Source organism: Larimichthys crocea, chromosome XVIII, assembly GCF_000972845.2.
Source record: "Larimichthys crocea isolate SSNF chromosome XVIII, L_crocea_2.0, whole genome shotgun sequence".
In the NCBI taxonomy this organism is placed as follows: domain Eukaryota; kingdom Metazoa; phylum Chordata; class Actinopteri; family Sciaenidae; genus Larimichthys; species Larimichthys crocea.
Window position 1 is genome coordinate 5,703,536 of NC_040028.1, and position 27,910 is coordinate 5,731,445.

At 40.4% G+C, this 27,910-nt stretch overlaps 3 protein-coding genes across 4 annotated transcripts; 2 read left to right on the forward strand and 1 right to left on the reverse strand.

The window, feature by feature from the left end:
* Positions 1-415: 415 nt before the first annotated feature.
* Positions 416-2,961, forward strand: LOC104923140 (hypothetical protein). Its single transcript, XM_010736138.3, has 3 exons — positions 416-791; positions 1,100-1,257; positions 1,333-2,961. Exons 1-3 carry the CDS (start codon positions 614-616, stop codon positions 2,077-2,079), a joined length of 1,083 nt encoding a protein of 360 aa, XP_010734440.3. The 5' UTR covers positions 416-613; the 3' UTR covers positions 2,080-2,961.
* A 2,035-nt stretch (positions 2,962-4,996) lies between these two features.
* ddx18 (DEAD (Asp-Glu-Ala-Asp) box polypeptide 18) lies at positions 4,997-11,812 on the forward strand. Its single transcript, XM_019276533.2, has 14 exons — positions 4,997-5,161; positions 5,479-5,640; positions 5,718-5,882; positions 7,713-7,848; positions 7,963-8,063; positions 8,180-8,379; positions 8,616-8,730; positions 8,834-8,973; positions 9,053-9,214; positions 9,324-9,476; positions 9,872-9,985; positions 10,154-10,210; positions 10,403-10,580; positions 10,900-11,812. The coding sequence occupies exons 1-14, from the start codon at positions 5,056-5,058 to the stop codon at positions 11,043-11,045; spliced, it is 1,935 nt and encodes a 644-aa protein (XP_019132078.2). The 5' UTR covers positions 4,997-5,055; the 3' UTR covers positions 11,046-11,812.
* LOC104923132 (glycerol kinase) lies at positions 11,093-27,448 on the reverse strand. Of its 2 annotated transcripts, XM_019276534.2 has the most exons (20): positions 27,165-27,447; positions 25,057-25,130; positions 23,604-23,710; positions 23,371-23,448; positions 22,234-22,313; positions 21,814-21,951; positions 21,393-21,502; positions 21,075-21,141; positions 18,950-18,985; positions 18,219-18,286; positions 17,941-17,983; positions 17,749-17,829; positions 17,520-17,598; positions 17,265-17,361; positions 16,960-17,044; positions 16,685-16,805; positions 14,427-14,570; positions 14,234-14,320; positions 14,001-14,075; positions 11,093-12,615 (listed from the first exon to the last, which is right to left on the reverse strand). In XM_019276534.2, the coding sequence occupies exons 1-19, from the start codon at positions 27,216-27,218 to the stop codon at positions 14,002-14,004; spliced, it is 1,623 nt and encodes a 540-aa protein (XP_019132079.1). In that variant the 5' UTR covers positions 27,219-27,447; the 3' UTR covers positions 11,093-12,615; position 14,001. The 2 variants fall into 2 exon arrangements, with proteins under 2 accessions (XP_019132079.1, XP_019132080.1); XM_019276535.2 differs by lacking the exon at positions 14,001-14,075 and having other exon boundaries at positions 27,165-27,448.
* Positions 27,449-27,910: the final 462 nt, after the last annotated feature.

The window sequence follows — 27,910 nt, forward strand, 5'->3', positions numbered from 1 at the left end:
GTTGTTGTTATTATGGTTATTATTGTTATATTGTACACAGAAATTAGGATACATTATGTCAAATGTTATAAACATATTATTATTAATTGTTGTTACCATTATTATTGATTAATAATAATAATACGTTTTATTTCATAGGCGCCTTTCTGTCACCCAAGGACACCTTACAATAAATGAGAGTAGACAGCAAATAACAAAAACTAACAAAAAGAACCATAAAAGTATACCAAATTACAAGAATACAACATTAAAAACAGGTGAAAATAGGATAATGTAATTGAATAAGTCAGATGGAAAAGGCACTTTTAAACAGGTGGGTTGTGAGTGTGGACTTTAACTATTATTAATTCATTATTAATATGTATTAACAACTACAACAACATAACAATAATAACAATAATAATCATAATAATCATAATATAAACTGTAACATCTCCTGTCCTCCCTCCTGATCAGTTGGTGGCAGTAATCGTCCTGTACATTTTTCTCCATCCGGGCTGCAGCTGAACTACAGAAGAAGCGAAACATAATCCGTGACATCCCGGGACCAGCCGGTGCAAGGGGGCTAATATAGCGTTATTATGATCAATGACGGGAGTTTTCAGCGCAGACTATGACACACTTTCGAGGTCAGATCCGGGGACCACACTGGGGTCCTACAATGGACAACATGCTGATAGATTTCTGGCGCAAACATGACTGCCTTTTTAATTCCTCGGTTGATTCTTACTACGACAAGGATCTGAAGACAAAGCTGTGGAGCGAGTTCGCGTTGTCCATCGGAAAGCCTGGTAAGCCTGGAAAAACGAATGTGAAAATACAAAAGCAGTTTATTATTATTTAAAACATGTACTGTATGCAAGCAAGAAGTAGAGGTTGAGTTTGATCAAGTTTTTATTCATGCAATAGGATTTTATTTAACATTGTTGTTACATTTAGAGTGTGCACTGTGCAAGATACTTTCAGTGTCAGTAGAAGTATGGTTTGTCCACTGTCATTCATAGTTTATTACTCCTTGTTTACTCCTTAATTAATGCTCAGTCACTTTCAGTTACATATAATATGGTAATATATATTGTATGGCATATTTTCCCTGCAGTGTCTGATGTTGAGAGAAGATCAAGATCACTCCGCACCCAGTATGGAAGGGTGTTATGGCATCCGGAGAGGGTCAGCACTGTCCAGCAGAAGATGCTTAGGGATAAACTAGACTTCTTGAGGCCTTATATAGTTCGCAGGCGAGGTGATGCATACCTGGTAAGTTTGAGACTAATGCAGAAAATCCTGTAAATGCTTCCTTGCAGATCCTAATCTTGCTTACACCTTTTGCAGGAGGAAAAGTTTGATGATCGAGAAGAGGATGATGAGGAATTGGAGACTGAAGGGAGTATTGACCAGGAGATGGGAAGTTCATTTGGTAGCCCGCTGGATGCTGATGTGACTGCAGAATATCTGGATGATGAACCCCAGTCTGTCGCCTCCACCCAAAACTGTCCGAACCCACAACCTCAAGTTACAGACGTCATGTCTTTGAGCTGTCGTCACAATGACGAGGCTTCTACCGATCAGACTGACCAAACAGCAAACACACCCAAATATGACATACTGAACCAGTTCGCAGAGGTTATGCTGGCAGATATGCGTCACATTAAAGATCCTGTAGTGCTCATGAGACTTCGCCGAGATATCACTGATTTGGTGTTCAAAGCGGTGGAGGAGGACATGCAGAGACAATGCGCTCAAGTGCCATCCATGTCCAGGGGGATGGTGGGGGAGAGTGCCCACTTACAGAACTGCTCCAGGCCCCAACAGGCATCTTCACATACAAACTACTCCTGGAGGTTTTTGAAGAGAAAGAACAAAGGGTGTGAGATTGGAAGGAGGATGCAGAGATGGGAGGAAATGAAGCACATGAGGAGGATGTCCAGGAGTCAAGTGTTGCAGCCTGTCCAGCATGGCCAAGCGTTGGAGGGGATGAGTGAAAACAATTCTCAGGTTAATATTCAGTCATCTGAGATGAAAAGAGAGACAGTGCCGCACATGGTTAAAATCGAGGAGGAGGCTCTTCCACTGGCTTGAAATTTTCAATACAGAGTTGCCACGATTTTTCCTGATTACAGTCACCACAGTCAGGAAGTGTAGGTTGGAAGTGAAGACTTGAGGGCCTTAAAGCAACATTATGTAAGATTGGGTACACAACACAAGACATAGCAGCCAGCTAATATAACTTACTAGTCCATCAGCCAGAAGCCCAGCTCTGTGTCTGTCTTTCAGCCATTTGTTTTACAACTCTCACTAACAACTAAAAGCACAACATTTACTCCCAATGGCTTCTTGATTGCTCTGTCCTAAACTCCCTCCATGAACATGACCTCTTAGGTCTGAAGGCCTCTGCCATGTATGGCGATAGAAGCTGCTGAGCTTGGTTACATTGCATGATCACCTGGCTCCGGTTCTGGCACAACATCTGTTGATGTTTGTACCCCCCCCCATCCCTTATCACTTACAGTGGTCCATAGCCAAGCTTCAACATTCCCTCTGTGCTCTCAGCACCTAGTCTTGGGCAGTAACGTTACTGCTAACTGAGGTAACTCACAGTAGCTAACAGCAGCTAAAGTTTACTTTCTATAGCTGAGGCAGAGCAGCCGGAGGTCATCAGTGGGAATGGACAAAACATATTCTCCATAAAATAGGATTAGTTTCAGCAAAACCAGTGACATACTTAGTGATGTGTGAGTTAGTGAGTTACGCACTTGTCACCCCAAGTCAAAAGTTACGTAGAACTGGCTACAAGTCAGTGTGGTATGACAGTGATTTACACTCTGTTACTTTAAGGTAGAGAAGTTAATAATGGCTTTAAACCGGTAGAAAACAGATGCTAACAAGTATCAGTTAGGTAAATAGGTAAATTGCCCTCTTTGCATTACAGAAGTCCAGACATTTAGAGTGTGATAACACTGAGTAGCACTTTTTTTCAGGGGTATCAGAGGACCTAAGGACAATACCAAGGAGTGCATCTAACATTAGACATAGACACATTAGACAAAGCAGGGAGAGTTGTCTTTTCAAACAATATGGTCTAGTTTATAATGAATGTATGCCTTTCAGAAACAGTTCAGACTGACTGGTACTTGGCCTTTAAAACACAGTCAGTTAATTATGGATAATTTTGATCTGCAGGCTGACACTGTTTGATTTAAATAGATGAGGCCTAATGGATGTTTTGATGTTTTGCTCCTATTAAAGAGAAAATGCCTGTTTTCCCTCTCAGCCTCTATGTTCTTTGTGTGCGTGTGTGTGTGTGTGTGTGTGTGTGTGTGTGTGTGTGTGTGTAGGTCCTTATCCAAGTTGAGTGTGTAGACAATGTGTTTTCGTCTTTTAATGTAATATCTGTAACCTGTGCTGAATTGTGCCATATTTATGAACCATAAAGTCGACTGCACTAGGTTTGGATTAGTTGACAGTTTCAACCATTGACCAGCAGATGGTGGTGTGAATATATATTTCAGTCAGATTACTGTTTATATTACAATTTTGATCTAAGGATGGCTAAAATCAATACAATAAAGTATTGAAACTGATCGCTGATCTGAATTCACAGAAGTACTGAAAGTATTTTATATATGTATCTATCTGTAATTTTCCTGAAATGTACTGTTTTTGTCAGTGAAACCATATTTGATATATTATTACATTATTTACAGGTGATGTGAGAATATTAGATTCATAAATATGGATACTTTGCACATGCAAAATACTTGATAACGCGTGATAATCGAACTGACGCTGACATTTATGGGTCAATATTTATCTTTTTCAAAACAATATTTCATTTCATTTGTTAAAAAAGTGTCTTTATTTTGTAAATTAGAAACATTGTATATAGGCTATCTGACGTTTTTCAGGCGCCTTGTAGTTGCAAAGTAATTTTTTTAACTTGATACTCTGGCCTCTACTTTTATTTTCTCTGGTCTAAAAGTATTTTCATTGCAATGTTTTAATTTAACTTTAGGCTATCGTTTCTATTTAATTGATTTATTTTCCTCATGGCCAAAAGACTGTGCCTGCCTGCATAGACATATATACACAGACATATATACACAGACATATACATAGACGCCTCATTGAGCAGGTTGGTCCGTTCCTGCGATACGTTAACGCGTTCGCCATATTGGGTGTGGCAAATCTGCCCCGTAAACTAATAAAAGGAAATGGACTGAACTTCATAAAGCGCCTTTCTACAAAGTGCTTTAAGTTAATGCCTCTTATACACCCATTCACACACACACTAATATATCTGGGAAACAAATAGGCACCAAAAACAACGTATGTAACTTTTAAAGTGATGATTATAAATGTTTACGCCTTATGTAAGCACCAAACCTGCTGAGTGTTTACAGCTACTAATGTGTGTAACACTGTTACTGTGGTAATAAATCTTGAAATATTTATATTTAACATTTAATCTGTGTCTATAATAACCATATAATAACCAGATGTGTGTGTGTGTGTATATATATATGTGTGTGTGTGTGTGTGTGTGTGTGTATATCCCTGCTGCAAACAGCAATAATCATGACATATAAAATAAGTCTAAATAGATCTAAAAGAAAATACAGCAAATATAAATAGTATAAATATGACAAATATAAAAAGAGATTTACAGTGTAGATATAGCAGTATAAACAGTGTGAATATATCAAAAATACACACGGAGTGTGGGGTGCACATTGATGAACATATATACACGGGGGGCATTGATGAACATACATATCTATACAGCTATACAATTGCAGTCTGTGTGTGTGTTTCCAAGTTAAAAACCTTGGTAAAGAACACTCTTGCACAGTTTTTTCCATGTGTTGCCGCTCTACTTTGCCACATCCAAAATGGCGGCGACGTCGACGTACGATTAAGCGCTCAATGCGGCGTCTACGTATATATGTCTGTGTCCATGCCTGCCTGGGCGAAGTGTGACGTCCTTAGCATTTTTACTCAGGCACTGCAGCCCAAAGGGTCCTGAACGCCACACACACACACACGTGTGCTGTAACCATGGCGGACCTGCAGATGAAGCTTCTCCGGAAGAAAATCGAGAAAAGAAATGTAAAGAACAAGGAGCGCAAACTACAGAACAAACGGACAGAAGACGAGGAGGCCGGTACGTGCTGTCAGTGAAAAGTATCCGGATGTTGTTGGTTGTTTTTGTTTTTTTCCTGAAGCGGCGACAAACTTCACCTGCTAAGCTAGCTACGTTAGCTCCTCACGGCATGATTTGTTCTCTGAAACATGTTAAAACATTTTGATTTCACTGACAGACGTAATGATAGCTGATCTTAACGCACAGCGCCACATAATTGTACGTGTGTGTCACCGTGAGAGTTCAGAGATAAGTATTGACTTTTCCTCCCACGTGAATCGTCTGCTCAGATCAAATCTAAGTGTTTTTTGTTTTTTTTTTGTAAATGTGTTTGACAGTGAACGGGCTGGAGGAGAAATGTTGTGAGGAAGGAGCAACAGGTTGTAAGACAGACAGCAAGACAAATCCGACTGATCTACCACCGGAGGAGGAGAGCACAACTCCTCTGAAGAAAAAGGCGAAGAAGAAGAGAAAGCTGGCAGACACCGCTGAACCACCAGGTAAGTGATCAGTCTGTTCACGTGAGTTAGTTTGTTTTTGTGAGAGATAACTAACGTGTTTATAATCTTCATTCCAGCTGAGAAGAAGACCAAAACAGTGAAAGAGGCAGATGAAGAAGATGATGATGAGGAAAAGGAGGAGGGAGCAGATGAAGGTGAAGAACAGGCTGCTGACAAACCAGAGGGAACATCAGATGAAGATGAAGAGGAAGATCAACCTGAATTACCTTCTGGTTTAACAGGTATTGGAAAAAGCGGGTGTCCGCTTACTTTTGTCCTGATGTGATCCTCAGTGGTTTTCATTAGTTGTGAGAATTTCTCTTATTACAGGTAAAAAGTAAGTTGTAAAAAAAGAAAAGAAAAAAAATAGCTAAAATATATTTTGTCTATGTTTATAAAAAAGAAAAAAGATAGCTGAAAAGTACTGCGCACAAGTGATGATAGTTTTACATTTAATATGACGTATTAATCACGTCTGTCAGACATTTTACCATTAAAAAAAATGTTACATGAGTAGATTAATTAAAAAAAGCAAAAATTCAGACACATGCGACAAGTCTCAATTAAACGCTGTCACGTGGCCACAACACACGGTTAAATGGAGATTATAAATGCACGTCCTTTTAAAGAGCACCGTTAAATATTTATCACTTAGTTATAATCTCTTATGCATCCAAAAACTCTGTTTGATGAACGTCAAAGCACTGTGAATAAGAGAATATGAAGTTTCAATTTTTCCCTTAGCCATAAAACCACAATAATCATCAGACCATCAGTCTCTTTCTAACATTTAACTTTAACTTGCTCGTTCATGGTATGGATTGTTGGGTCTCTGTGAACAATACCGTATTTTCACGACCATAAGGCGCACCGTACAAAAAGGCGCAGTCTCAGTTATGTGTGCCATTACTGTATTTAACACACACATAGGGCGCACCGTACGAAAAGGCGCAGTCTACACACACATCGCTCACCGCCTTACAACAACACACACACAAGCATACAAGTGTGCGTATTTAAAAATAGAGCGGGAGCAAAACTGAGTTTGATTGTGCTTTATTTAAGTCTTTATTACAAAGTACTGACATTTTTTAAGCACATTACCACAGCACACATTACCGGTAATCGTCATTAATCAAACCCATCGAAGTCCTCATCCTCCGTTTCTGAGTTGAACAGCTGCGCTAAATCAAATATGCCAGTTCCGCTTTCTTCGCTGTCAGAGTCACTTTCCGTGCCGTACGGCCCCTCGGAAATGATGCCGGCTTTTGCGAAAGCTCGAACAACAGTGCCAGTAGACACGTTAGCCCACGCATCTACAATCCATCCGCAAACTGTGGCGTAACTTGCCCGGCGCTGACACGCCGCTCGCAGCCTTACTTTGAACGGCCGGTTCACACCGATGTCCAGCGGAGTTCCTTTGTCAGACCTCCCGGAATAACAGCTAGTGCAGCGTTCATTTGTTTCACTTCTTTTTTCACATCGGCTGTGAGATGGGCACGTTGTTCTCAACACAGGTTTAACAACACACATAGGGTGCACTGCACTATAGGGCGCGCCGCACATTTTGAAAAAAATATAAGACGTTTATATGCGCCTTATGGTCGTGAAAATACGGTAATATAAATACGTTAAGTTTGTAACCAAATAAGCTACCAACATTGTTTGCACCACGATTACTTGGATGTGAAGTAACTAAGTCTAACTGTAGAATGCATGAACTAGAAAATGTTGTTCTTAACATCTCTATCTGATGTTTAAACTCTGCTTGGTCTGCACGCTCACACTCTCTAACTTATGTTCAGAACTGAATTTAACTGATGTTGCCTTCATGTGTTGCCCGTTCAGTGCGTCCATCATGAAACGGGTGTCAACTAAGGCATACAGAGACTCTTGTGGTTGTCTTTGGGAGGAATCAGCAGTGATTCTCCTGACAGGAGTAACTGCAAGGACACTAGTTTCCCATGACTGTATCCTGCCAGGAATATATGCTGTTTTTTGTTGTTGTTTTTTCGCTCCAACTAGAATCTGTTTTAGGGAAAACATGAACTTATCATTAACTGATGTTTCAGGTGCATTTGAGGACACATCCTTTGCCTCTCTTGCTGACCTGGTCAGTGAGAGTACTCTGAAAGCGGTGAAGGAGATGGGCTTTGAACACATGACTGAGATCCAGCACAAAAGTATTCGCCCCTTGCTGGAGGGGAGGTAAGTCTCAGATCTGTCCTGTTTCATGTATTTTTAGAGTTTTGAGTAGAAGTAATATTCTAACTTGAGATCAGGATCATTCTGTGATCATCTTGTGGATGTTTTTCTTTGCAGGGACGTTCTGGCTGCTGCCAAAACGGGTAGTGGTAAAACTTTGGCCTTCCTCATCCCGTCTATAGAGCTCATCTACAAACTCAAGTTCATGCCCAGAAACGGTAATACTCTTCATCTATTCTTTCTGCTCAGTGTTTCATTATTAGGCAAGAAAAATGTTGCTTTTGTGTCAAACTTTGTTTTATAAGTTGAGTCAAAGTCCTCCTCCTCTTCCCAGGCACCGGTGTAGTGATCCTTTCGCCCACACGCGAGTTGGCAATGCAGACCTATGGGGTGCTGAAGGAGCTGATGACGCACCATGTGCACACCTATGGTCTGGTCATGGGGGGCAGCAACCGCTCAGCTGAGGCCCAAAGACTGGCCAACGGTGTCAACATCCTGGTGGCCACACCTGGACGTCTGCTGGACCATCTTCAGGTGAGCGGGAAGGGGGTAGAATAGATCCTCAGGGGATCCTCAGGGGGTGCAGTAACTGTACTGATGGTTTTGACACATAAAACACCAAATCATCGTTTTTTTTTACATGTTCCTACAAAACACTTTGTGTTTTTGCAGCTCCTGTTTGTTTTCCTACAAAACACTTTGTGTTTTTGCAGCTCCTGTTTGTTTAAAATACATACATAAGAATATTAAAGGGTCTTTTGTTCCTTCAGAACACCCCTGGATTCATGTACAAGAACCTACAGTGTCTGATTATTGACGAGGCTGACCGTATCTTAGAGGTGGGCTTCGAGGAGGAGCTCAAGCAGATCATCAAACTGCTGCCGAGTACGTATCCACTGCTGCCAAATTCCCCTTCCTCTGTCACTGGATTGTTTTTGTGTTATTGCGTTATTCTTCATGGTTCCATTTGTGTCTGTGTTTTCTCCAGAGAAGAGACAGACCATGCTGTTTTCAGCCACTCAGACCCGTAAGGTGGAGGACTTGGCCCGCATCTCCCTGAAGAGAGAGCCCCTCTACGTCGGCGTGGATGACAACAAAGACAACGCCACTGTTGATGGCCTGGAGCAGGTCCGCTATATTCCTGATGAGTCCACGTAATGATATGTACTATGTGTAAACTAACAAAGTGGCCTGTCGTGTGTTTCAGGGTTATGTGGTGTGTCCATCAGAGAAGCGTTTCCTGCTGCTGTTCACCTTCCTGAAGAAGAACCGCAAGAAGAAGCTGATGGTCTTCTTCTCGTCCTGCATGTCTGTGAAATTCCACTATGAACTGCTCAACTACATTGACCTGCCCGTCATGGCCATCCATGTAAGACGTGTGACTCACCTTCTAGCCATCATTAAGTCGTACGTGGTATTCAGAAGCCATCTATAAAACCAGATGGAAAGCAAATGTTTCTTCTTCTTCTGTTTCGCAGGGCAAGCAGAAGCAGACCAAACGTACCACCACCTTCTTCCAGTTCTGCAACGCTGACTCAGGCATCCTGCTGTGTACTGACGTGGCAGCTCGAGGGCTTGACATTCCTGAGGTGGACTGGATCGTCCAGTACGACCCCCCAGATGACCCCAAGGTACACTTGTAATATTAATTCAGAATTTCAAAGAAGGGAAACTGACAAAACCAGGTTTAACTGACCAACAACTCCACGAAGATCACTTTTTGAGTTGAGGTCAGGTCCCTGATTTACAGCGTAGCCACATTGCAGCAGTGTGTGCAGGATCACCTCTGTTCTAGACAACGCTTCTGATTCCCCGTGAAACGCTGCAGAACATTTCACACAAATTTCATTTCGGAGAAATCGGACACAGAAGCAGCACAGAGAACCTGGTCAATTTCCAAAGTGAAACACCGGTTCCGATTGTAAAATTGGCATGGAGTACACACCTAAACAGCACCCCAGACATGATGTCAGACAGTCCTTGGATCAAGGCGTAAGACTAGTTAAGCTTTACTTTATGTCTACAGGAGTACATCCACAGGGTGGGTAGGACAGCCAGAGGCATCAATGGCAGAGGCCACGCACTCCTGATTCTCCGACCAGAGGAGCTTGGATTCCTCCGCTTCCTCAAACAGGCCAAGGTAAACATTTCAAACTCTAATGTCTCTAATTTACATACAGTGCCGATTCCATGTTTTTTTTTACATTATCATATTGTTGTATAATTTCCATTTTACAGTCACTTTATTAGTTTTTGCAGCCTTTACTATTAATAATGTGGCGTGTTCCTCTTTTTACACTCTGTCCAGGTCCCACTGAGCGAGTTTGATTTCTCTTGGAGTAAAATCTCTGATATCCAGTCCCAGGTAAGAATTCTACGGCTTCAGCTTCAGTGTATAAATCATTGAAGGTCCAGTGTGTGCCGCAATCAGCAACTACATTGCCAGATGCCTCTAAATCCTACAAACTGATCTTTTTAAATCCCTGTTGTTAGTTATCTGTAGTTGAATAAATGAAAAAGACTGATTGCTCATTTCAAACTGTGTTTTGTTCTTTAGTTGGAGAAGCTGATTGAGAAGAACTACTATCTCCACAAGTCTGCCCAAGAGGCCTACAAATCCTACGTGAGGGCATACGACTCCCACTCGCTCAAACAGATCTACAGCGTCAACACCCTCAACCTCCCCATGGTGGCGCTGTCGTTTGGCTTCAAAGTTCCTCCATATGTTGATCTGAGTATCCTTTGCTGTGATTCTGTATACTGTTGCATTTCATACAGTTTGTTTGATGGTAAAAGTCAACTTGAAATGTAAGTATTTTAATAATTGTATTATTTGAATTTTACATAGAATGAGGTGGAACTCAGCAAAAATATTAATGCAACACAAGGTAAAGGTGACAATCCCCCCCAGTTTGTGCAATACTCATGTTGAATATTATGTTCATAGAAGAGTTTTTAGATCTTTTACTTTAACCCATGGCAAGTTGCAGCAAAACCATGTTTGTCTGTGTGTATTTTTGAAAGGAAGTTTTCCTTAACTCAACTTCCTCTCAGACGTCCACAGCAGTAAAGGTGTAAAGCTGCAGAAGAGAGGTGGCGGCGGTGGTTTTGGATACCAGAAGTCCAACAAAGTCCAAAAATCCAAATTCTTCAAGCATGTCAACAAAGGGAAGGGTGACAAGAGGCAGTTCTCCCGCTGAACTAAACCCTGGACTGATTCCTCTTCTGTGTTTTTGAAGAATTGCCCCTTTTTAATAAATGACATGAACTTCCTGCTTTGAACCGGGTGCTATAGTATGTCAGATGTAGCGCACATTTGCCCCAGACATTTAGACCTGTGTTCCTTCTAGGAAATATGTCAAAGTATCTTGTAAATGTAAACAAACATTATGGATGCTGAAGAATTCCTTGTGTGGACGTCCTGTTCAAACCAATGCTCACTTTTCTAATATGTTCAATTCCCCTGACTGGGTTATTAAATCTATCGACTTTAAATATTAGTTTTCTTTATTCATATTGTGTAGACCGAAGTACAATGAAATGACTTGATGTGCTACTTTTTATAAAGGTTTTCATGTTTATTACAGCAGCTTTACATTCCCGCAGAGCTAAAAGACTCTTGCTACACCTTGTCAGATTACAGCAACAAAAAAACAACTGCCAGTATCCGTTACCATTTCTCTATTATCCAAGATCCAAAGTTATATTTTACAACACTTTAAAGTTACAAATGTATCCATCAGAAATCAATACAGTCACCAAATGTTCCCTTTAAATAAAACACCTGAATAAATGTAACTTAATTATCTTTGTTCTGAAGTTTAAGTGAACTTTCATCAGTGGATGTGTATGATTTAAGTGTTTAAATGGATGGGTTTTATGTGTGGACAGATCTGATAAGGGGTTTCTTTAGTCACAGCAGTGACTGAACTTCACTCAAGTCATTTTTTAAAATTACTTTCCCTTTAAAAAAAAAAACATGGCTCCCACAGTTATCCTCTCCATACATAGGACAAATCATCAAGTGCAGCGGAGAGCCTGCAAAATATCACTGACATCAGTTATGAATGATAAGCTTTAAAACATTTTAGAACTTTTCCCCTTCAATCAAGTTTCAGCTCATTAACCAAATGTCTCATGAAACCTTAAAATCCAAGGACAAAATGTGTCCCCTTCCTCTTTAGTACCTTAAAAGAACCCCCACTTTAACAGGACATCAACTCAACAGTCAATATGAGCATCTCATACCTCCCATTGTTCAGAAGGAAAACGCATAAAATTCAAACACTGTGCAGAACAGATAAAAGAAAATAAAAACAGTACCATATCCATTTTGTTACAGTGATGAGGTACAATAATTCAACTCTTTACTTCACACCAGGAACAACTGATTTCCACTCTGCTTCACACAGTGCAAGAAGGGAAATTCACAGTTTTTAAAGATCGTTGAGGTTCCCTTTTTTTCAGAAAGCGAGAGAGCTCCATCAGAAATGCTTCCATACTTGCTACAAAACGCTCCACAGGTTGTGTCACTCTTCATTCTGGCACTTGAGGTCGATGAAGAACTGTTTTCAGTCACGTCACAACGAGGGTCACAGTCATGGGATGCTATTGTTAGCAGATTACACGTCACCCGAGACAACTGCATATCACATCAGGCAAGCCGTCAAGTCCTTTATTCACTATGAACAAGTTTTCTCTTCCAGTCTTGCTCCGTAGTTACTTTCCACGTTCCACTGAAGATCTTGTACCTCATTTACTGCTGGTGATCTGTGAGGTGAAAACAGATTACATTACTTCTATGCATTATTATACTGAATACAAAAGTCTAGTGGCAAAGGATGTTAGTTTAGTTTCAAATCAACCCACTGGGACTGTTGCTCCGTCACGTAGCATCTGACCAGCTAAACCTGCATCGCCTATTATCACTTATCAACATTGGTTCACGCAAATATTTAAAGCAAATATAATAATACCGCAGCCACAAGTAATTATGAGGTGTATCCTTAGATTTAAATGTGTTACTTTGCTCATGTTACATCCTATTATAGGCTGCTTGTCTTCTCTTGCCTCATTTACTGCAAATTAGAGCTGTGATTATTAGTTGTGAACTATTAATCATCAACTATTTTAATAGTTGATTAACCATTTGAGCCGAGTTTTTCAGTTTCTCAAATGTGAATATTTTCTTGTTTCTCTGTCATTAAATGAATATCTTTGGGTTGTGGACATTTGAAGACGTCACCTTGAGCTTTGCAAAATACTGATCAAAGTTTATCACCATTTTATGGACTAATCGGATTAATCAAGAAAATGAAAATAACCATATTGAAAATGATTGTGTATCTGCTCATGGACAGATTGTTGTATGCTGCCAGCACTAACATGATTGGGGGTTAAGGTTGTTTTTGACTTACGCCTTGCTGCTTCTATAACACGATACTCTGACATACTTAAGTACAGACAGACCTTCCCTTAAACTCTTAATCCACATCTACAGTAAATGAATAATGACCTCTAGTGGTGTTTACGTAATTTGTACAGGACACAGGTGCATATCTATAAAACAGATTACGGATACCGGGGCTGAGGCTTCCCCTGCAGTCCGATTAGCAACTTAATGCATAAGAATGACCAGAAAGACACATTTCTGTTAAGAACAGATATCTGCGTATAAATGCTGATAAACGTTTTAAAAAAGCTCATTTAAAAAGGCAAATCATTGTGAGTTGGGAACTGGTTCATCAAACTCTTGGTGCTTTGCTATCAGATTCTGCATTCATCTGCAGATATTTTTATAGATTAATGACTGAGCAACAGTCCCTTTAAGGCAGCCAAAAAAAAAGTGAGAAAAAGTCATAAAAACAGTAACATGCAGACCCACACAACGAAAACACGACGGGTGGACCAATACAGTTGATTCATTTCACAATAGTGTCATTAAGAACTGATTTCATGGAGTCCGATGACGATGGAGACTGTTTTCAACATCTGTATTGGCAATGAAAACACCTGTGTTGGTCAAACCCCTTAGCACACTGTGTTAGTGATACCTAGAAATGTGACCATGCTACAGTCAGCCCCGTCACAACATAAAGTTAGTGCCGTAACTTCAAACTGTCAAACGTGGCATGCAGCACCAGTAAACATCAGACCTTATGGGTCTGCTCTGATAGGGGGAGGAGTGGGAGGGACCCCCCAGGGGTTGCCGTTCATCTTCTTTCCCAAACCTGTTGTCAGCGAAAAAAAGAAAGAGCATCCGAGATGGATCAGGCTGCTGCACACCACTCAAGGTTCAGGAAACATAATAACCTCATTAAAAACACTTCAACTGCTGGAATACCTTCCTACATCAGTCATACATTTCCTAAATAACACAAACATGTACCGTTGGCACTGCAGAAAGGCTCTGTGGTCTCCCAGTTCATGGCTCTCTGGACGGCCTTCTTCCAACGAGCAAAGCGGAACTCGCTCTCTGTGAAGAGAGCAGACACGCAGGTCAGGCCAGGCCAGGTGTAGAACAACTGGATCACGTAGCTAAAAAGTGCATCACACATTTCCTCTGGGTCTGTTTCACTTACCGTCAGAGTTAATCTGTGGTGTATATTTCTCTGACATGATGTGTGGGAGGTGACCGGGACTCAGATTCCACACCTCTACCCCCTCTGCTGCCCCGGCTGCCATGGCTGCACCCAGAGCTGTAGTCTCGGCCATGGTGGGTCGCACTGGACCAACATGACACAAACAAAATACAAAGAATAAAATATTAGGAACAATCCCTCTTACAAAATTAAAAACTGGGCAATTAAAATACAAATAAAGAATGTTTTTATGTGACAGATTATCAAGAAGGGACAATTTTTAAGTTCAAGTTCATGCATCTAAGGTTGGCAGGTGACACAATGTTCCACTTTGTAATCATCCGTGGTGGAAAATATGTATGAAAGCAGCAGATGTATCCTGGTGTATCCTTTTAACTGCACTCGGGTCTCTCCGGATCACTGGGAGCCATGCCTGCAACACCGCCGGCATTGTTTACACTAGCTGATGGCCCTGAGGCACCTGACCCTCTTGGCCGGAGAAAGACCCACCATACCGGAGGGGCTAAAGAGGAGACGGCAAGGCTGCAGAGCAGGGGTTAAATGGAGAATGAAGAAGAGAAAGTTTAAGCCCTACATCCCTGCAGTCATCACTGGAAACGTGAGGTCATTGGCAAACAAAGTGGACAAACTGGAAGTGCTCGCCAGGGCACAGAGTGAGTCCAGTATCATGTGTTTCACAGAAACGTGGCTGCACGAGCAGATACTGGACTTCAACGTCACCATTCCAGATGGTTCAAGCCAACAGAGACACGCAGTGTTCTGACGCCATCCACACTGTGACTGCAGGATTACACTACACTAAACACCCTGGGGCCTCCGTCATCATCACAGGTGACTTCAACCATGTTTCTCTCTCATCCACACTCCCAACCTTCTACCAGTTTGTCAAATGTGCCACCCATGAAAATAAGACTTTAGACTTTGCCACCACTGGGCAAGTTTAACGACAACCTAGACCTGCTATCACCATCATACAGTACAAGCCTGTGGTTCAGCAGCACCCAGTCACAGTGAGGACAGTGAGGAAATGTTCTCCTGAGGGCATGGGAACACTGCATGGAGCGCTGGAGGCCACAGACTGGGATGCTCTGTATGAGCCACATGGTGAGGACATTGATGGCTTGACTGACTGTGTCTCTGAGTACACTGGGTTCTGCATAGACAACACCATCCCCAATAAAGAGGTCTACTGCTACCCTAACTATATAAACTGTGGGTAACCAGCGACCTGAAGGCCCTTCTCAACGAGAAGAAGAGGGCCTTTAGATCATGGGACCAAGCAGAACTCAAACGAGTACAAAGGGAGCTCAAACACAGCATCAGGGAGAGCAAGGACATCTATATAAGAAAACTGGAGCACAAACTAGAAGACAACAACACCAAGGATATATGGAGCAGGATGAGAAAGATTACCGGCTTCCAGAGGAGAGGTGGGGGAGCAGCTGAGGAGAATGAATGACGTGCCAACAAGCTGAACCTGTTCTTCAATAGGTTCAACTCCAACCTCCCCACCCCTGGCAGCCACTCTACTGCTTGTGAGTGTTTTGAGGGCGGGGTGTAGGCTGAGTACAGGGACCTAGTCAACTGCTTTGTGAAGTGGTGTGGTGAGAACCACCTGCAGCTGAACGTGGCAAAGACGAAGGAGATGGTGGTGGATTTCAGGAAGGACAAGCCCCTGCCCTCTCCTGTCAGCATCAGTGGGACGGATGTGGAGATGGTACCTGCATACAGGTACTTGGGTGTCACACTGGACAATAAACTCGACTAGTCCACCAACACAGAGGCCATCTACAAGAAGGGCCTGAGCCAGCTTTACTTCCTGAGGAGGCACAGGTACTTCAATGTCTGCAACACGATGATGCAGATGTTCTATCAGTCTGTTGTGGCGAGCACCATCTTCTTTGCTGTGGTGTCCTGGGGTGCAGGCATTAAGGCAAAGGACGCCAACAGACTGAACAAACTGTTCTAAGGAACGATACAGAAAATCATTCCTCCCAACTGCAATAAGACTTTACAACTCATCTACCTCTGTCAGAGCCACTACTACAGAACACGGTTATGTACACACAAGTAAAATTTTGCGATTACCGTATAGTTGTCAAGGTTCAGGTGTGTGTTTATGTTTGTCTGACTTTTGTTCCATTTTAAAAAAGACTCTTGCTTATATTGACAGAACAGATTTCTAAACTTTAAAGATGTTGTTGAAGCTGTTCCTGCTGCGTTTAGCGTCTTCTTACCTACGGACACGCAGAGGATGTCTGCTTGCAGCTGCATGAGTAACCTGTTTGACGTCATGCCTCCATCAACCTGCAGCTGAGTCAGAGGTACGCCGCTGTCCTGGTTCATCGCATCAAGGATCTGAAAGTTCAGGGTGAAATAAACCAGAATTATCTTCTTTAAGCATTTTCATCAAAACATCAACATCTAACGCATCTGCTGTCATACATGGCTGACAACAGCAAGTGTTACTGTGTCCACCAGAAGGAAACAGAGGCAGAAAGGAGAAGCTCACCTCTCTGGTCTGAAAGCAGACGGCCTCGAGGGCAGCAAAAGCCAAGTGGTTCCTGTTGGTGAACTGAGTGAGCCCACAGATGATGCTGGAAAACAGCAAGGAAACAGATTTAAAATACAAATTATAATGCTGTCATTAAGGTCATTTGTTGAATGACAATTAGATCTGCCGATACATATTTTCTTGCTTTCACTGTCTGATATGTCTCAGAGCAACAAACTTTCTAGAATAAAACAAGTTACATTATTATCAGGGTCAAATCACAGTGCATTGTTCAGACATGTTTTAACAGCTGACGGTCTCACCCTCTTGCACTGGGCTCCCAGTAAGGGGCATAGAGTCCAGAGAAAGCAGGCACAAAGTAACAGCCATAAGACGAGCCGGCTGCTGCTGCTAGTGTCTCTGCGATAAGACGGTGAGAAAAACAGGAGGAAGAGTTATTGAAAGAGAAATGTTTTTTCTACATCATATAATCAAAATATTTGAATGAGTTTAACACTACGTTTTGTTGAATGAATTAGTCAGAATTTTCCCATAAAATTCTGTAAGATGCTAAATACCAATCTCTGAAGAAGACTTAACAATGCCCATGTTGTCCTTCAGCCACCGTACCACCGCCCCGGCAATGGCCACTGAACCCTGGGAGCAAGAGAGGAAAACATTAGACCCAAATCACATCGGAGCACTGACCAGGTCCAAATGACAAACCAGGGCACACTGTGGAAGATGTCACTGCAATGTGGAGGCACATTAAAAAACAAACAGCAAAAAAAACAAACACACACACACCTCAAGTGCATAACAGGCAGGCTTGTCTTTTCCCATTTTGTATGCAACTGTGGTCAGCAGGCCGTGGTCTGACATCACAGCCTAACAGAGTCAGAGGAAAAACAGAGTGAATGAAAAACACAACAGGAGCATGAATAGATTTTTTTTTTAAATGACTTCCATGATATATTTTTCTTGGAGACAATATCTTACCTTGGTCCCTGTATTTCTGAGCAAGAAACAACCAGTCCCATACCTTTACATACCAAAAATGGAAGACAGATTAGAGACCAAAGGTTATTTTTTTTACATTTTTCAAGATGCAAAGAATAAACTAATTTCTAAGTTACTTTATATCTGAATTATTATTTATTCCTATACATATAGAAATGTACTATCTACACATTGGGGGGTTTAATCATGATGTTTGGCATTAGATTTGACGACTTTACAGCGGGAAGTTAAATAAAAGAAAATGGCAGGTGACTTACGTGTTTTTTGCCTGGCCTTCCTCGAAGCACATCTGACCAACCAGGGCAGCCGATTGGTCGCCAAGACACTGATGGAGACATGGTTGCAGTTAAAGGGCAGTGTATGAATTTATAAAAACACAAACTAACGAAAACAAACTTTATCTTGAAACTGGTCCGGTTATTGAATCCAAAAGATCAAAAGAATCACTCATTTAAATTTTGCTTCTAAGAAATGTTTCGTTTTGTTATTGGATTAAACTGAAATTATCTTTAACATACAGCGTTTTTTAAGGAAACCTTAAATAAAAAAATTATGTAATTCTGACTGATACATTTACTGAACAGAAACAGTTGAAAAGAAATCTAAGTTAAATTATAATATGAGCAGCAGGACTGTAAACATCACTGGGAATTAGATTAGCCACTATAAACAACAAAAATATGAGAATAGGATTCAAACATAAAAATGAAATCAATAAAACTTTTTCAGTCAGTATTAGATTGAATTTGACCTTTGAAATGTTACTTCAAAGTACAAACTACTTACTTCGCAGTGTCATGTTACTTTTAGGGCTGACATGCATTGACACGATATCTGTGATAGACTAATATTGGCCTGGGCAAAGTATCATGCGGTCTCTGGTGGAAACTCTGTCGCTCAAACGTTTGGAGGAAAGCCACATGTAACACACACCACAGAACTTTGACAACGTCTGACGACACTGAGAAAAGACACTATTCAACCTTACCCCAGAGATGGGAACTCCTGCAAGAGAGCCAGATTTCTGGTTGGAAGACAGAAAAACAGGCCTTTAGAGTTTGAAGAAAATAGCTGCAGGATAATACAGACTGTTGCAACAATTCCAATTACACAAGAGCAAATATCTACACTAACAACCTTTGGATCAAACCAAGGTTACCATTGTTAACTAAATCTAAATTAAAAACTAAAACAAGGTTTGAAAAAACTGTTTAGTTATGTGAAATAAAAACCTAAAACAAGGTTTGAAAAAACTGTTTAGTTATGTGAAATAAAAACATAGACCAACAGAAAGAATAAATTTGATTAAACTTGGAAAGTAACAAAAAGGTCTACATGACTGAGTCAAATGTCTTCACAAGTGTGTGTTGCTTTGTAATACATATTCTGTATTAAATCTTGCCGTTGAAAATTAATAACAAAATAAAACGAAAAATTGTTAAACAATAAAAACTAAACTGAATCGAGAAATCTGAATGGAAAACAAAATTAAAATAAACTGCAAAACTGTCGCTATTGTAAGGAATCAAACGTGACTGTCTTAGAGGCAGACACCTATTTGTAGCTAAGATTTCAATAATCAGTAACAGTCATGTTCAATAATCAGTAAGGATATTCTTAGGTCACAGTGATTGATCTACTCATTAGACTTAACTTTTAGCAGTAAACATTTCATGACTGTAGTAATCTCCACCAAAATGAAATGATTCAGTACGTTATTAGTACAAATTTAATGTGTTAAATCCCCATGTTGCAATAATACATCACTATCATAGTCAGGGCAGAGCATCTTATCACCTAATAGGGAAATGATTATTAATTGATGTTATCCCTATCACTGGAATTTGGCTGTCAATACAACATATGGCTCGTATCCACCAAAACATGCTGTTGCAAACATCAGAATGAATCAGAATGACAGAAGAATGTACAGAAAAAACAGTGTAAATGATTCATTTATATGAGTTTCCAGAAAAGTGTCTGCAGTGTGTGAGAAATGTCTTGTCACAAAAAGAGACAAGCTGCCTTCAAAAGGGTATTCTTTAGTAGATGTGGATTCAGGTTTCCCAGCAGTGAATAACAGCTATAACCTGAGGTAAAAATCAAATCTGAGCCATAAAGTGAAGAAAATAAACAAAGCTGTCACTCTGGACTGCAGGGCAAAGTGCACGTAGCATGAAACAGGTTTAACATGTAAGACCATGTTGTGGTCAAGAGATAAGATACGAGCACAGACAAACAGAGACACGTGCAGCTATCTGTCCGAGAGGCGAGTATCCCGAGCACACACGTAGGAGAGGCACTGTTATCATTACAGTTTTAAATCAATGGAATTGATTAGAAATCAACTGGCTGTGGTATGAGCTTGTCTGCCAATGTAATCAAATCAAATCAGATTTTATTTGTATAGCCCAAAGTCACAAAGTACATTTGGGCTTCACAATCTGTACAGGGAGTGACACCCTCTGTCCTTAGACCCCCGGTTCGAGTGAGGAAAAACTTGCCCACAAAAATCTGTATAAATCTGCCAGTGTGACATAACACCATGCAGTCTTATGGGGGCATTTTTGTCATTGTAATCCATGAGTGAAGTGAAACTCAAAACATATGTAAGAGTAGGCGAATAATTCTCTATTCATGTAATCGAAACTTCTTTAAAAGTAAATCCTAACATGAGCTTTAAGTTATTTGTATTGCCCTCTCTGATAAATAAGAATTCTTTATATTATTCTTCATGGTTCTTGATTTTTCATTTTAAAATCCTCAATCGGTCAAAGCCAAAATTCAAAAGGACAATAATACTTGAGCTAGAAGTCCTTTACTACTTCGCCAGAAATTCTATCAGTGCTTTATCTGCAATTCTGATAAATGACACACTTTATCTTATCAAGTTCTCCGGTAATCACAGTGATTAAAATGTTTCATGAGACCATTCACCAGAATATTTTACATTCATAGTTAACCATGGCTGTTTGGTTAACTGTTATATGGATTTACAGCTCTGGAGCTCTTGAGTGAGAAATGCAAAAATCCACGTAGGTCACGTTCTGTCAGGTCGATCTCAAATGCAAACAGTGTCACTGAACCACAGAACAGACAGTAACTGAGCTCACCATCCAGCCGTATATTTCAGAGGAGCTTCTGACTTTTGGGAGGATTTCCATCGGTATGTCAAAGTACCTGCAAGCAGCACGACAACAACCAGTCACAATGATGCAATTTAAGTTGCATGATAACTGTCAAATACAATTAAAACAGGTAACTGAGGTAAATGCTGGCGGTCACAATTATAAAATGGGTGTCTGCAATAAAATACGTCATTTTGCTGGTGTGGCCACCAGTGACACCAAAAAAGTCCAAAATCCCACCACCACTTCAAGATGGCCACAGCAGCATGTACAAATCCAAGTTTCACATTCTGTATTGCTCACCTGCAGAGCTCAGGATCCCAGTCCATGGTGTGAATGTTGAAGAGCATGGTGCGACTGGCATTGGAGACATCTGTGCAGTGGACGCCTCCGTACTTGCCCCCAGTCAGGCACTGAGGAAAAAATAACACTATATAATAAGTGTGCATCAAATGTGAATAAAAAGAGGGGCATTAGTCAGTGAACCGGAGTTTAGTTTCACAAATGGAAACATAGCAATTAATTCTCTATAGCTTCATTTTAAACATCTTCTCTTGCGTTGCCTCACTTTGAGTTTGTTTAAAACCTGGAAATTTTCTGTGTAATCATTCAGTGCAGCTAAACGAGTAAAAAGAGACTTAAGAACTATGTTTTTTTAACCTTCAGTCTCAGCTCCCTCTGAGTCAGGTCTGCTGCATGGTTGCAGCCTTTGAGCAGTTCTTACCCAGATGATCCAGGAATCCACCGTTCCAAACATGGCACGCTCACTCAGCACTGCCTGTTGCACTTCCTCCACGTTGTCCAGCAGCCAGCGTAGCTTCACAGCACTGAAGTAGGTACTGATGGGAAGGCCCGTCTTGTGCTGGAGAGAGAACAGTAGAAACAAAGATTGGAGAGTCTGTTTGGTACAAAACCACAACCTGAAATGGAGTGGACAGAGAATCTTCTAGACTTTTATTTTGAAGGAAAGCACTACCACGTGACTACAATATATGAAAGACCTTTAGTAATTCAGAATCAAAAGGGTTACATGAATCCATATCCATGTTATCTATATTCTGCTTATCTTGTCCATATTTATAGGCTTTGTGATAACTGCTATCTAAAATCTAAAATCAAAGTAAGGATTTCTCGTCAGTCTTACCTTGAGGTGATTCTTGTTTCGGCCTGGAGCTTTGTTAATGAGCCTCTCCACTGTAGACTGTGTGCGCAGGTCCAGCCAGACTACAGACAAAACACAACTTTCACATACACACCTAAAATATCTACTTCAACATTTAAGGCTTTCATTCTAGTTGCCAAACACCATGTCAGCAGGTGGTTTTCAAACTGGGATCCAGAGAACAACAGGAGTCCTTGAGCGTGTTTGTTGGGTGTTCCCGACAAAAGGAGGAATACAATATTTCAACTTTTATAATATTTTTTGGAAGAAATAGAGACAAATAACTTCATAAATCAATTTTACCCACTTATATTCTTTGAGATCTGAAGCAAATGAAAATAAGCCATCGTCATCAGTTATTTTACGTTATCCAACAGCTAATAGAAACTATAGCCTGCAACTGTAAGGCTTCAGAAAACCAGTAGCACCTGTTTATGTGAAACTCAAAAATGATGTGACATTTTGTAAATGAGCACTTAAACTACACAGAGAACTGCTGAAACTATTAAAACCTTACACAAATTTTCTCAACTTCCTAGAAACTAAAATCTTGAAAGCTTCAAAGATTTCGTCACTTACAACTTTTATACCCACCCCCGACACATCACTCACTTCCCAGCTACAGAGAGGCATCTTCCAGATAAACTAGCCTTTCAAACTTTGGGGGTAAGAATGAAAGCCTCTGTCTGCTGGTAATATTAGCACACAGGCCTGGAGTGGGCGGTGACTGCATGTGCTCAGCTCCTACACTGAATGGGATGGGTGGTGGATGTTGGTGCAGGGACGGACGTGACATAGGACACTGCAGTCTGACGCAGACCAGTCATGTGCTGTGTGTTTTCCAGATGACGTAACCTTCCTGGTTTCTCAATTAAAGATGTTACAGCTAAGAAGTATGGAGTGTTAGTTCTGACACTTCACGTTTGCAACAATGGGGATCTTTACAAAAACACATCAGTGGTTGAGGGAGGTCTCAATGAGCCAATAAATACATTAATCATTTTGTATTTTAATTATGTGAAGTACTCGGTTACAGAGTTTTAGTTGTAATTATTATATCTTGCATAACATTTATGTAAATCAGAATTTTTGGCAGTGATACTTGCATAATGCACCCACCTATGGCGTTGTAGAGAGGCTCTCCAGTCTCTTTATCCCAAACCAGGGTCGTCTCTCTCTGATTGGTCACACCCACCGCTGAGAGAGGGGCAACAACATAAATATCAACAAAGAGCACACATTCCACCTATTCCTCTCTGTTAGGTGTGGTCAGTGTTTGTTCTTTCATCCAGCTACAAATCTCCACTTGCACTTGGAGGAGGTCAGTAAACAATCGCAGGTACCACCCCCACCTTTTATGTTGGAGATGTTGATGTTGAGCTGGCAGAGTTTCTCACAGGTCCTCTCCATGCACTCATAGACAGATTGCATGATCTCCCTGGGGTCCTCCTCCACCCACCTGATTGATACAAATACAGGCATGAAAGCACATAAGGTTTTTTACGTGTTCCAAAGAGATACAAAATAAACAATATGTGGTATAATTACAGCGTGTGGCCACGGTTTCTACCTGCTATCTATCAGAACTTCACTTTGTTAGTGGGTTTGGGGTAACAGGGTAAAAACTCAGAGTAGAGGAAATTGTTTCGATGGTTCAAAGTCAAGTAAACATTGGCTCCTCGGACTGATGTGACCTTTAATTGATCCCTGGCAGCTTCGGGATATGTGCAAATCACACATACGGGTAATGATTAGAATTAAATTTTCCAAAATGGTTAGGAAGCAGAGTAAAATGTACATTTAGCCTGAAAGACACAACGTCCATAATTTCTACGAATTATTTCAAATGTGGACTCTTCAGACCACAGCACATTTTTCCATTTTACGTCAGTCCACCTCAGATGAGATCGGGTCTGGAGAAGTTGGCTGTGTTTCTGGGTGTTGTTGATATTTGGCTTATGCTTTGCATGGTAGAGTCCTCACTTGCATTTGTAGACATAGAGATGAACTGCATTTACTGTTTTCTGCGAGTGTTGCAGAGCCCATTTCGTAATCTACAATCATGTTGGTTTTAATGCAGTGCCACCTGACGAGTCGAAGGTCACATTCAGCGTTAGTTTTCGGCTTTGCCCTTTTTTTTTCCTTTTAATGATGTTACGGATTGTAAATTCTGAAATCCATAAACGTCTTGCAATTGCGTGTTGAGTAATGTTCTTAAACTGTTGGACTACAACACAAGTGGTGAACAGTTTGAAAATGAAATATCTAAATATCTAATCTAAATGTCTTTACACTGAAATAAGAGCTGGACCTTAGACTCAATCATGTTACAAACATGTCTAAAATGTAGTTAAATTGTAACCTGAGTAACACAGTAAACATTTTAAAGGAGAAAGCACTGTTATCACAATCTGTAACTAATTTATTTTAATGAGGAGTATGGATTTAAACCTATATCATTTGATATTCTTTTTATAGTAAGTTAATAATTGTCCACGCTCTTTATTATCTTTACGACCGGTTCTAACAGGAGAATGTGCTTGTTGCTTTTAAGATTGGATTCATCAGTTAAACTCACTTGACAACCCAAAAATAATCTCTTTTTGATAATCAAATAATTGTTTGAGCGTTTAGCAAAAAACGTCAGACAAAAGAAGACATCTGAACACATCACCGTGGTCCATGGGAAATTATAACAGGCACTGTAACTTTTCTGGCATTTTATAGACGCACGACAAACTGAAAAACAACTGTCAGATTTCATTATAATAATATTAGTAGTATTACGACATTCAAGGAACTCACCCCTCTTTGGGGAAACTCTGGTTGATCTCTACTTGGTGGTGACTCAGCACTTCAGCTGTTTTTGCGTTGAACACCTGTGGAGAAATGAAATTCATAAGAGAACAAGAATAGAGGGATGTTGTGACAAAGATTAAAGTTTTATTTGACAGAAGTCAGCATTTCTTAAACCTCTGTGTGACGTGACAGTACAGGCATACAATTCAGCTACAGACAATTCAACACAGAACATATAAGACACTAGGAAAAACAACTCACACCTCACACTGTAACCTTGAACTGTCTAAACTTTATGACCATCTGTTTATTTTGGCACACAAGTCATATCTCCAAACCTCCTCAGCAAATGACTGAAACTGACTGGAACAGATGCACAGAGGTTAAATATTTTTATTTTAGGCTTTTAGCTGTCTGCTTATCGTCATTTTGATGAACCTTAAAACAAACCTCTTGGTTAAAGTTTAACTTCTGGTTACAGTGACCTGTGCTTGACCTACGTTTTCAAAAGGACCTTTAGAAAGAAATGGTCACTAATTAAGACAACATACAGAGCAAAGCTCAGACATCCATAACTTTGGACCCTTTCAGATATATTCCCAAGCAGAATTAAAATAGGTTGGGTTATAGAAATACTCCCTGGTGCTTTGAATCAGTCTGTTTGGTCAGTTAATGAAATGAAAAAAGCTGCCAGATTTCACAAAAATGTTCCCCAGATCTGCTCAGGCAAAAGTCTTTTTTGTCTATTCTTTGTGAGTCTAACATCTAGTTGAACTTTTACCTCAACAGCGCTCCAGGCTGTTGTGTTCACTGCCAAATCTGAATCTTCCAACTGACCTACTTGAGGAAGTCCAAATTCATTTACAAAGGATCACTAATCAGGATAGATTTTTTTGTCAACAGTGAAAACATTAACAATCTGCTGGATTTCTATGGGACAGATAGATAATATCTGCAGTTACGCACAGGTAAAAACCAGAGAGGACAAGTGTCTTTACTGGTTAACAGTATGAACGGAAGACACAACAGAGCAATGCAGATGATCAATTGATGTCAAGGGGTCATGAACTTCAACATTGCATTCAACAAATATTCATTAGTAATTTAACTAACGCTTACTTCACAGTAAGTTAGAACTGATTTCACAACAACAAGGGAGGCAGACTGACTCACTAAATGATTTGGAAACTTCTGTCACTACACTAAATCACATGTCATCACATCACATATCAAACAGGTCAGTTTGGAAATATTACACAGGTGACCAAGAAAGAAATCTTAATCACCACCACTGCCATACATTTTTATATTATATTACATACATATATTAACATATACACATAACATATAAATTTCTGTAACAGTAAATGATCACTTACATTTCATTTCATAATCAACCTTCAGGTCATTGAATATATTTAGTGTTTGATGTCTTAAAAACACAAACCTTATGGTTGATACAGGTAACAAACATCAGCTAGGCTTGTATGTATGATATACTGTGTGATATAAATGTATAAAGTGAAAGTTTTCAAAAGAAATTCTTTCAATTCATCATCTGCAAAGAATAAATAATCTGAGTTTCAGCTTTTTATGGCAGTGCTACTTGTATAAATCATCATCTGATAATGGCCATTTTATTTCATCATAAATTAAAATTGTGACGCTCTTATCAAGCTGGCACATTATCTCATGAGACACTGAGGAGAGCATGTTTTATACTTATTAAGTTATTTACTATCGTAGCAATGTTTTCATTTACCAGTGGGGGCGCATGGTCCCAATGTATCTACACTTTAATTCTCTCAGCAAATGAGTTTTATTTGTAGCTTAAAGTGAGTCAAAAACAAATCCTGCAGACTAATAAAGAACGACAATAAAACATGACGAGTGTAGGCGTGCAGGCTCATTCATCTTTAATAACATTACTTCTCATTTAAAGTTCATCATTCACACTTCACAAGTTGTTTTCAGTGGAAGGCTGTCTTATTTTTTTTCCCCAGTTAATTTTTCGTATTATGAAAACAAACAGTAGCCGCAGAGGTTTGATAACCAAACACTGTGTCTGTGTGTAATGTCTCGAAACATTTCACAGACAGCACCACGTCACTCACCAGAAACCTCGTCGAGCTCGTGCCCTGATCAATGGCAGCAACCAGCGGCTCCATACTCGCACTTTTTCCCGTGTCCGTAAGTATAAAAAAAAAAAAAAAAGGATGAAAACACGACGTTAAACGGTATCAGCTGTCGGCTTTGGTGCTAAGCTGCGGCCGGCACGACTGTTTTTTATTTAAATACCAGCAGACGCCGGTCCTAGAGAGCGGTAGGTCGACGTGCAGACTCTCTGGTCATATTGTAGGAGGACGGACCAGAGCCGGCCGCTGCTCACACTGTGATTGGCTGAACGTCAGAAGGCGTCGGCTGAGGATTGTCCAATTAGTTTCGGGGGCACGAGGGAAATCCACCTTAAAAATGAATTTTCACAGTGTGGATTTTTATAGATTTTATAGTGGTCGATACTGTTTGTGAACAGACAAACTCTCCCCTCTTCAAGATCCAAACCAGTGCATCGGGATTTGAATCCATGATGTCAACAGGGCACAAACACTAACATGGAGAAGTCACAGTTACTGTGTGAACATAGAGTTTTTATTTGTACAGTATGTGGCAGTGGCGGACTCAAGCTGTCTGAGGAGCAGGGGCAAAAAAAAAAAAATCAATTAAATTAAAGCTGCAAGCAGCGATGGTCGGGCCCTCGCATATGTGCGCATGTGGAAATGTGCCACACCCACACAGTTTCCCCAAAATTCATAACTTTGATAACTTTTACTCAGGAAGTCTATGTGAACACACCCACCAA